At 32.3% G+C, this 11,620-nt stretch overlaps 1 protein-coding gene across 2 annotated transcripts; it reads right to left on the reverse strand.

Annotated features, from left to right (window-relative positions):
- Positions 1-987: 987 nt before the first annotated feature.
- Positions 988-7,129, reverse strand: LOC130946260 (BEL1-like homeodomain protein 9). Of its 2 annotated transcripts, none has more exons than XM_057874931.1 (5): positions 6,937-7,129; positions 4,379-5,944; positions 2,202-2,608; positions 2,005-2,065; positions 988-1,734 (listed from the first exon to the last, which is right to left on the reverse strand). In XM_057874931.1, exons 2-5 carry the CDS (start codon positions 5,882-5,884, stop codon positions 1,183-1,185), a joined length of 2,526 nt encoding a protein of 841 aa, XP_057730914.1. In that variant the 5' UTR covers positions 5,885-5,944; positions 6,937-7,129; the 3' UTR covers positions 988-1,182. The 2 variants fall into 2 exon arrangements, with proteins under 2 accessions (XP_057730914.1, XP_057730915.1); XM_057874932.1 differs by lacking the exon at positions 6,937-7,129 and adding an exon at positions 6,215-6,246.
- Between the last annotated feature and the right edge of the window lie 4,491 nt (positions 7,130-11,620).

Raw genomic sequence — 11,620 nt, forward strand, 5'->3', positions numbered from 1 at the left:
ATAAAATTTAATATTATTATAAAAAATAGTAATTATATTAATTTTAATTATTTTAATTAATTAATTAAGTGGGGTCACAATAGGGACTAAAGTTAGTTACTCCTAGTGAAAAAGAAAAAGATATTTTGAGTTCTTATTCATTGTTTATGACATAAAAATTGATGTGGGGTTATTTTTTATGACAAATGGACCATAAATAGGAACTAAGATGAGTATCCTACTGAAGATGGTTTTACCATTCATTTTAAAAGTTTAAGTTGATAAGAGAAAACAATATTAATGGTTATTCAGACAATCAAACATAAAATTCTGATACCATGATATAAAATCACTCATCGCAAAAACTTAAGCTGATAAGAGAAAGCAACATTAATAATTATATCTCTAATAATTTTATACACAATATATGTTTGATTCGCTATGATGATAATTGAATTTTAATATTTGTTAAATCTAAAAGTGTAACTTTGCCAAATATAAAAACAAAGATGTTTAAGTCATTTTGTAAAAGTTAATAAAAAAATATTTTTGTCATCTATTAATTAATTATAAGGATATTTGAATAAAAATAATAATATAATATATTTTTTAAAAAAATAAATGTTACGTATAATCTCATATTTTTATTTGTTTATATTATCGTATCAATACCTATAAATTTATCATTATAGTGTAGTAAACACCTCCACAATAACATGACAAAAAACATCAACTTGCTTATGTATATGAAAAAAAAAAAGCTTAGTGATACAAGAAAAATTGTTCTTAACATGTATCCAGAAGCATCTGTTGCCTTCACAGCCATCCTTCTTTTTTTTTTTGGACTTGGAAGCCATCCTTCTCAAACAGTACTAACCACATCACAAATGTCACTAGTACTTCCAAGTTTTAGCCCACAAACTCCCATATCAGAATGGTTGGATGTTAACATGAAAAAAAAAAAAAGAATGAAAGAACATGACAACACCAAACACATTCTCTACAATTCCCATATAAAGCACTCCCCTTTCCTTTTCAAGCAAATTATAATGGTGGTAAGTGGTAACAAATTTTCCTTTGTCATATCACTAACACGTGACAACAATAATAGCCAGGGTGTGTTCTAATTAATATCTCAACTTGTTAATTGGTTACAATAATAATAATAATAATAATATATTGATGTAATTAAGATAATTAAAATCAGCCCACAAAATCATGGATCATGTGTCCTCCAAAGTGACGCCTAAGCTGCTCCTCTTGTAACTGTTGTTGCTGCTGTTGGTTTTGCACAACAGCTTCAACACCATGTCTTAGACCCAATGTTAGTGACACAGATCCAAGCCCACCAACCTGATGATCACGCCTGCTATATGGCATAAAACCCATCATCAGTGACCCTTCATCCATGCTTGTTGAACTCATCTCACATTCCAATTTAGACCTCTTCTCTTGGCTCCATTGTTCTTCATTGGTTGTTGACTCCATTTCAAGTTCCATACACTGATGAGACTGCTGTTGGTTCTCAGGAATCAAAGAATGCATGTCGAACTTGCTTTGAGTCCCCTCCATTACTCTATGCTGTTGGCTGCTGGAACCATCTTCATTAACACAAGCTCTCTCATTTTCAGTACCAGGGTGATTGTTGTTGTTGTTCTTGTTGGCACCTGTTGTGCCTTTTGTTTCAAGCATGTGTATTTCCTCAACCATTGGCTTCCACACTCGGACTCGAGCATTTATGAACCAATTCGACACCTACATTAATCAGTTTGTTACATATTTAGAGCGTCTTGGGTTAGTAAAAACTAAAGAGAAATGTTTCTTGTACTCATTCTTCGCTACATAGTAAAGTATTTATACTGACTGGTCCCATTCCCTTGCATGGGATGAAAATATGAAAATAAAAATGCATACTTTATGACACTGTTTAAAGCTACCATATGAACATTGTAGATTACAAAATCAACGAACTGAATAAAAGGACCAACAGACAAAATGATGAATTTGAAAGGAATAATCCCCCACCTGGTTTCGCGAAAGACCTGTTTGTGTTGCCAACATGTGTTTATCAGTGTCTGTGGGGTAACTGAAATGAAATTCAAACAAGAAAAGTAAATAAATAATAAAAAACTGTACCAAAAATTCAATCTCCTTTTATTTCTTTTTCTAATACATGGAAGAAGAGTCAAAGGAAAGAAACAGAGAAAGAAAGAGGAACATACGGGTGAAGAAAATGCTCAAACAACCATGCTTTGAGAATTGCCACAGAATGTTCCGGCAAGCCTCTTTGGGGCCTCCAGACATGTTGCTGGGGTTCAACAAGGCCGGTGCCACCCCTCCCAGATTTGTTCTTTTGAAAGCTTTGGTCCATGCAACTTAATCTTCCCATGCTAGAGGTGTCATCTTTACCACAAGTACTGGTTCTTGGTACTGAGAAATCCTCTCCCAACACTTCACTTATATGTTTGAGCTGATCTGAGATGGAATTTTTGAGGCACTTGAAGTGCCTCGATACCGACTTAAGAGCCAAGGAGATGTAAGGAGTGGCGGAACTAAGACCTGCTACTGACTCAAAGGATGAAACAACCATCTGCATTTGTTGATGGTACTGCCTGTATCTCCTTGTAACCTATCATACATGGCCCAATAATAAAACAGTGTCATATTCTTGGATAAAGCATTTGTGAAGTCTAACATTAGCATAACCCAAGAATCATTCATTACAAACAAATATCGTCACTATCAAGGAACTGCCGCATGCCCAATAAAGCAACATTGTAAGATTGTAACAAATATGAAAGAAACTAAGCACTTAGGGCCATGTTCTATTTCTTACACTTTGGACCTCTAGATAGTAGATAGAATAATAAAATTTCAGGAACTAATGGCAAATACTCGCCAAGATTAGCAACAAAATAACTTCATAACTGCATTAACCCAAAGCCGATCATGACTAGAACCTTAAAACATTACATACCGAATTTGCCAATGATGCAAGAACGACATAGAATAGGGTCCAGGCTAAAAACAACATAAAAGAATTTTTCTTCTGAATCTTTGTGCCAAGAACAGGATTATTTACTCGAATACATCAACTTGGGCATACAAAAAGACCCGTAGCTGAATGTTGATACATGGAAACAATCCACAAATTAAATGCACATCACTGAGTTTATCAGTTAGTGACACATTTTATTTATATTTTTATAGGGAATGTAATTTATTGGGGAGAATGAAAGATTCATGAAATAAGTAACTTTACTACAAACACATTTTTCAAGTATTAAAGAATAGAAGTACTAAAGACATCCGTCCAAAAACGCTACAATCATGATGTCCGTCAAGATAAGGAATAGCTCTTAGAAAGTTATACAGCCAATTCCATAACGAGTAAGGAGCTAATTTAATTTCTTGTTTGGAACAATTATTTACATCATATCCAGAATCTCTAGGTTAATAATATACAAAGAGAGGTTAAGAATTAACCACTAAAAAATGATACACCAAGAATTCATATTTTATCATTTCTATATTGTTTTTTGTCAACATGCAAAGAGATTCGATTGAGCTACCAAACTTTAAAACAAATAAGTACTAAATCAAGCAAATTTTCACTACGAAAATTTACAAAATATGATTTTGACATCTAACTAAAAGAAAGGGAGAAGAATCCAACGGAATAAGGAAGCAAAAATTGGAACACCCACGAATGGTTGAATAATGAACATTTTATAGAACACAATTAGTCTATGCACTAAGAATCTATAACCAAGGATAATTAGTTTAGTTTATGTTCAACTGGATTTGTCATGTTTCACAAGAAACGGTCATATCTCTCTCTCTCTCTCTGGCTTCTTGGTGTCTTGTAATTTATAACATCAAATACATACAGTAAGAGCACGATAATAACATATAATAAAACCAATTCATTGTTAGGATTATTGGACCTTACCGGTTTCCTCTTTCATTCTTCTACATCAAATTTGCCAAGGATCGAATAATCGTAGTCTTTGGCACATTATTTATCTATTTATATATTTAAAAAAGACAAGACAAGAGCCACAATTCAACAAGAAACATCATATTAATACGACCATAGAAAGGAACACCCCTTTATATTCCACAAGGGAGGAACAAAATGATGCAACTGTAAACCAAAACAGAAAACCATGAAAAAAAAACTGAGATAAAGTAAGATAAATTGAATCAGATATTAAGAAAAAGGATGCAATTATGCTCCCCCCAAATTCAATATTTGTTAAATGCTATATGGCAGATAGTGCAGTAAAAGCAAGAGGCATTTTTTCCATTTTCGACAGACAATATGCCCAAATGAAAAATATAGGAAAGTAAATCATATAAAAGCAGGTTAATCATGATAGAGCGAGGGAAAACCAACCTCCTCTTGCATGAAAAGGAGCCTTGCCTTCTTTTGTTGGTAATCTGGCCGAGGAGATAGACAAGAACCACTCCCGGTTCCCCAATCTGCTTTATTCTCATTTGCACCATGGAACATAGAAGATGAAGAACCTGAATTGCTACCTTCTTTTGCTGCAGCCTCAGTTTGATTATCGACAGTGATAACATCAGTAGAAGTAGAAGCACTAGCTTCTCCAGATAACCTTTGTGTGACATCACGTGATTTTGAAAATCTTGGACTAGATATACGGCAGAACTCATCCAATAACTGTTGTGCTGATTTCAAGAACCTTGAGCTCTTGAGAATAGTAGCATAACCAGTGAAAGGGCCAAGGGGACCTACATTCCTATAGCTAGTGCTTGAAGGCACCCCCACTGGATCTTGAGGTGATTTCCCAGAATCTCTTGAAACTATAGATGGCTTCATGAAAGCTCTTACATACTTCATGTACTGAGGATCCTTACATTGAAGATCATCAGATGCAGACACTTGCTCAAATTGAGACACAGAAGTCTTTGATTGTGAATTTGATGACAGTGATAAAGACAAGCTCTGAGGATTCGAATTGCTCATTAGAGGTCGTCCAGAGTGTTCATCATCCTTCTTGTCTATGAAACCAAGTGGACTACTATTCCATCGAAGGGCGTTGTCAACTGTTCGATTCGTCCAAGGATTACCACCGGCACAACGAAATTGATTAGGTTGGTTTCCATAGCTTGGATGAAGGTCAAGTCCACTACCATCTCCAACCCAAATTCCATGGCCAGGTTGCTGCATCAATGAGGCCATGCTGTCTGATCCTTGCGCACTTATAGAAGCGGACTTGACAATATCCTGCAAAGTATTCTGATAAAAAGGCGACAACGATGATGAAGAAGAAGGATGATGAAGTACTCCTCCTCCCAATTGCTTCTGAATTTCTCTATTAGCAATTACATCTGTGAATTCATTGAAACAACTAGGCTTCTCATAGTGCTGGTTATAAGACACATTATTCATCTCAGTAGCCAAATGAGTAGTAGTGTTGGGATTATTGCTTTCATTATTAGCCATAGAACTGCTTCCTGATGCATAATTTACAAACCAATCACACCCTTGATTACTGTTAGCACTGCTTCTCCAATTCCCCAAACTGCGCAGTTCACTTTGATGCATCATTACCCTACTGCAACTACTACTAGGTTGTTCAGCTGCTGCAACAGTAGCTAGTTCGTGATACTCCAAAGGGTTCAAAGGCGTTGATAAGAAATTGGACACTTGTGATGAATAAACACCTGGTGGTGGTGGGTGAGGCTCATCATCAAGCATGTTGTGTGCATTTCTAACATTCCTTACTTGAAGAAGATCCAAGTTGAATTGTTCCAAATTGTTGGGGAAATCCTGTGATTGTGGATGGTGAGAAATGTTCTGGACTCTCAATTTATCACGCCGAATTTGCTGTGCTACATGATGAGGAGACTGATGATCAGGCCTTAAGCCACTCATTCCAACCCACCAAGTTTCACTACCATCCAAAAAACCATATACACTTTAAGTCCTTTCACCCTGCATCACTTAATATTATATGGCAAATTAAATAAAATCTTTTTTAAAAGAAAACAACAAACAGATTAAATACACATCCTCAGTATAATTTCAGAAATAAAATAAATTCTGAACCGAACAAGAGTTATTATTACGTTGAACTGTAGAGTCTAGACTCAATAGAGAAAGATGACAAGAGAGGAACTACCATCATAAATAAAACAAAAATAAAATTAAAAAATTGAGAGCGAAGAAAAAACTACTGGGTTACGTTATTCTATGTTCTCTCACCTATAGAGCTTTTTTTCTTTCTCAAATTCTCACTTCCTACATCAAATACAAAAATCACAAAACAGCTCCAACATGATGATGGTGATGATGCTTTTCTTTTTTTCACCCCCCACCAAACAGTGCAATGTCCCAATCCGCTTTTGTCGGCAATAACAATGATTGAATCAACATCATTGAAGAACAACTTCCACTACTACCCAACTAGAAGCGCCCAAGGCTCCCTTAATTATCATACGTTTGATGAGTATCACAACGACGACCTACTGAAACCCTAGTTCGAGATCTAGTCACCAAATCTAGCCAAAATAATATATATCTATATAAAAACCTCAAAAGAAGGCTTATTTTCTCGTTTGTTTTGAAATTGAAACTAAAAAAGTAAAGTTAGTTCGAGAGTTTAGAGTAAAAGTGGAGGAATCTTTGTAATACATGCGGTGAAGCTGGAAAAAAATGAAGACGAAGAAGAAGAAAGACCACAGGTACGTGCGTGGAAACTAGAGGGAAAACGACGCAGAGCCATGAAGCCCGAAACGACACAGAAAAGGAAATAATATAAAATAATAAATAAAAAATAATTATATTAATAATAAATAAATATTATAATCAATAATATAATAGTAGTAGCAGGTTTGAAGAGAAGAAAGGAAAACGTGAAGTTGATTATGGAGCTAGCGTAGTGGAAACCTGTGAGAAGAGGGAGTTTTAGGTCATTTTGATATTACCTTCTCTTATTGTAAGCTATTATGTGAAGTTGGTGATGGAGGCACACAGCGTCTTAGAATTCAGGTGCTGAGAAGAAGAAGAAGAAGAAGAAGAAGAAGAAGAAGAAGCTGCTATCTCTCTAACATACACCACAAGTCAACAATCATTATCATGGCCCCCTTCTTTACCCTTTCACACTTTCACGCTTAAATTGACGTAAAGTTGCAGTTCCAGACTTAATACATGATTAATTAACTAATGCTTATTAATTACAGGAACATAAGCTGAGAAGAAATTCCGTGTGCTCAATATTCAACGAGTGTGGACCCTTCCTTCACTTGCGTTTCTCCCTCAGCTTCTTCTACTCCCAGAAGCTCTGTGCTTTTGAGATTCTGTTAGTTTGTTCTCTTCATATTGCTTTAATTTATTGCTGTGTTTGTTTTCTCATTATTATTATTATTGTTGCTTACTCATCCATTTTTTTAGATATAACAAAATAACAAATACATAATTATAAATATTAAATTTTAAAAAACTTTAATTATTATCCCTTAATATTACCGGAATAAATAGAGCTGAGACCAAATTTTGTCTTATTTTCTGACATGATAGTTTATTTAATGGTATTTATTAATTAATTGTTTCTACGGACTTTACCAGAAAATAAATATTAAAATTATGAAAATATTTAATAATAAAAAATATTAATAAAAAATAATTAAAATTTAATTTAATTATTATAATAATTAATAAATATTAAATAAAATAAATTTTAATTAGTTAGGTTTGATGATATAAATAGTTAAATACAGAAATGCCGTGAGATGGTCCGCAAGGCGAAGCATGGTAATAAGAAAATTAAAGTTGAGTGGGTACAGCTGTCTGTGGTGTGTGGTAGTGTTATTCATTTCAAACAATCCATATACATATTCAGTGGCAGTGCCAGTGATGTTGCTGTTCCCTGCCTCCTGCTCTCTGTCTGTACTAATGTACTATCTATATATCCCCACTTAATTACCTCGTTAATCCCATTACTGCATTATTAATAATTACTTAAATTACTAACGAATTGTACTTAATTACCTACCCTACAAGGCTACAACATCTTATCAACGAAAAAGTAATGATGGTTATAAGTTATAACCACCGCTACTAACTCATCATTTTATGCCACGTAACGTAATTATCTGATCAGAGGTCAACTTAGGGTGTGTTTGGTAATCACGTTTGAAGGAAAAAAGCACGTTAGAGCTTCTTGAAAGCTTCACTTTTTTGTTTGGCTAATTTTCTTCTTTACAAACGCAGAAGTGCTTTTGTTCCTAAACCAACGTTTACAAGAAGCAATAATTTCTAGCTTCTCTGTTGCACTAACGTGCTTTTAACTAATACCTTCAATATTTATTTTTCTTTTACCAACTTTATCCTTTATACATATTATTGCATTATTTATAAAATTCTTATTATTCCTCTCTATATGAACTCTTTTTTATTATTTTTTATCAATTTTTTATTTGACATTATATATTTTTATAGTTATAATTTTTGTGTATTATATTTATTATTATCTTTTTATAATAGAATTTATTGATTCCATTAGATAATAATAATAATAGTTAAAAATTATAATGTACTAAAAAAGAGTACTAAGAGTATTAAAAATATACTATATAAAAAATATATAAGAAAAAAATATAAAAAAAATTAAACATGTATAAAAAAATAATATTATAATTTAATGTCATGTCCTTTTAAGTAATTATCTATCTAAAAGTGATTTTAACTAATATTATCCAAACAAAATTTATTTTATCAAAATTAATTTTGGTAAAGAGTTGCCAAACATAAATCATGTTGACACAAATTTACTTCTATCCAAAATCAATTCTATAAAATCACTTTTATTCAAACTCCAGTTTGACCAACCACAATCCAAACACACACTTAATGTTTGGACCATGTGGGTCACTCACACTATTCAATCTGCTGTATTTTATGACACTAATTCTGCGATGACAACCCTCGCTCCTCCATCAACATGGATCAACGCACATGCATATACATGTACGTACATGGATCAACACTCAACTACTCAACAGCTTAATTAATAGGAAGAGTTTTAAGGGTATCGGAACACACGATATTCTGTTTTAACGTTTTGATATAAATTATAAAAAATATATATAATATATATTAATTGAAATTAATAGTTAAAATAATTAGAATACAGTGTTTATAGTACACTTAAATTTTTTTCTAATTGACAAGAAGAATTTTAAATATATCAAAAATACTTGTATTTTAGTTATTTTAATCGTTGATCTAAATTATTATTATTATTATTATTATTATTATTATTATTATATATATAATATCACGATATATTCGATAACAATATATATAATAATATAATACTAAAACAATATATTGATGACTCGGTGTCTGGCGCTCTAGCTAGATTAGTAAGGTAAAACTAATGAAAATTATGCAGCCTGTTAATTTAGATTGTCAAGTTTGGAGTATATATAACACAACGCTCTCAATTAATAATATCTCGTAATTAAAAGCATTAGTAAATAAACAAAGAATAATAATACTATTAATTATTTTTAGAAAATAAAATCTTTATAATGCCATTAAAGGAGAAATTTATGCAAGGAGGGGATTGCTTGGAGTGAGGCCATTAATGGGAAGCTAAGAAAATCTAGAACAACAGGTGCTGACATAATGTTGTGTTGTGTGATTGTGACAAATAATTAAGATACTGCTGCGAGGGAGGAAGTAAATTTATATGGTAACTAGTATTATAAACGTAAATTAATAATAAATTTAAAAAATAAAAAGAATGATATGTGGGGTGGGGGGAAGATTGAGAAAGAAGAAGAGAAAGAGAATAAAGGAGAAGTGTCAGGCTTTATGAGGTAGCTAGGAATTTAGTGTGAAGAAGAGAACAGGCTTTTCTTTCAAGTTTCAATTGTATCGTGTATCGGTAAATGGAGAATTATCACTGCCGTTAAGCAAAAGATATGGTTGCTGGTGTTGGTGTTGGGTTCGAAGCCCCATAACTCTCACTCTTTCTTTCAAAACTCAGTACAATCCACAGGTGACGTTATCTCCAGTTCCCTCTCCCTCCCAACCTCTTTTTAGTTTCCTTTCTTAATTTCGAAAAAAGTATGAATGTTCCTTAATTAGATTAAGATGTGTATGCACGTACACTAAATAGCAACTTTAAGAAAAATAGTAATCATAAAGTTTTTTAATACTAGATTGTACATGATAAATATTCCTGCCAAACTTGTTCATAAGCTTTTTGCAATTTCCATTCGTTACGTTGCTGTCATTGCCAACCCTGGTATTTTCCAATGTGTTGCCCTTTTCAGGCAATACTAGGTTGCATTATTATCTCTAATTTATAAAGGACTTGATACCGCCTAACAAAATATAACTGGGTTTAATATATGTATATATCTATCTATATACATGAGTTTTTCTTTTAATGAACTAGGTTTGTGCTTAAAAATTATGTTTGTTTTTTTTTTTAACCAGACGGAAATTAATTGGGTTTTGCTAATATATATATATCGTGTGTTAAAAAGATAAAAATTTATATTTTTAATATGCTGTTGAAAAATATTTATGATTGATCATCTTAATTATTATCATTAAAATACTTTTTAGCCAAATCTAAATAATGTGTATTAAGTCTATTATTATAGAATTAAGTCTCTGATTAGAGATGTTAATAAATATACCGGCTTGATAATCCATCTAAACTTGACTCATCAATTACTAATTAGTCCAAAGATATGATATATATGGCAACATAGGCCTGGCCTCTTAATCAAGGGTTGCTTGCATAGACTTTGTTTCTTATATGTAAAAGTTTTTAACCTATATATATATCTTAATTAATTAGGATCTAATTTAATGACCATATCTAAGGTAATGTGTATATATCTTACACAGCTTGGGTTATTGTCAACATGTAATTAATTATGGCAACGATGGAGTGGTGATTAAGAAACTATAAGTAGTAGTATTAATAGAGGTGGTTAAGAGAGGGTAGCTAAAAAAGAAAAGGAAAAGGAAATAACCATAAGAAGAAAAGACTACAAAAAGAACAAGGCTAATAAAGAGGAGAAGCAGAGTGAGGTCATGCCATCACGTCACACAGAAACCCTATAATATTTATAAAGAAGGGTATAGGTCCTACATATATAGGACATACTATGGCTACACACAATTGAATACCATCATCTCATCAAGACATCAACACACCATTTTTCCGGTTTTTGCTAGGCCCCCGCACCGCAGCAACCAAACATACACATGCACTTCACTACTCCTCCACTCTTCCATGCTTGTCCCATTCAATCTTTTCTTTTCCCCATTATTGTTTTTATGTAAAATTTCTCATCAAATCTAATTATCATTTAAACTCATTTTCGTAATTTACTCTAAAATGGTATGGCAGTAATTATTATTAATTAATTATGTAAACATACTATATTTCAATAATTACATTTATAAAGAAAAAAATTCAAACATATGCAAACATAATTGTTAATACAGCTCATAAAAATAGTTGATATAATATTTTTTTATTTTTATATGAATAAAAAGAAATAGATTTGGTCAATATAATATTAAAATAAATTATATATTTTATATTTTTTATAATTTAATTTTTATCTATCTAATCTTACT

The sequence above is a fragment of the Arachis stenosperma genome, chromosome 8 (assembly GCF_014773155.1).
Source record: "Arachis stenosperma cultivar V10309 chromosome 8, arast.V10309.gnm1.PFL2, whole genome shotgun sequence".
NCBI classification, from domain to species: domain Eukaryota; kingdom Viridiplantae; phylum Streptophyta; class Magnoliopsida; order Fabales; family Fabaceae; genus Arachis; species Arachis stenosperma.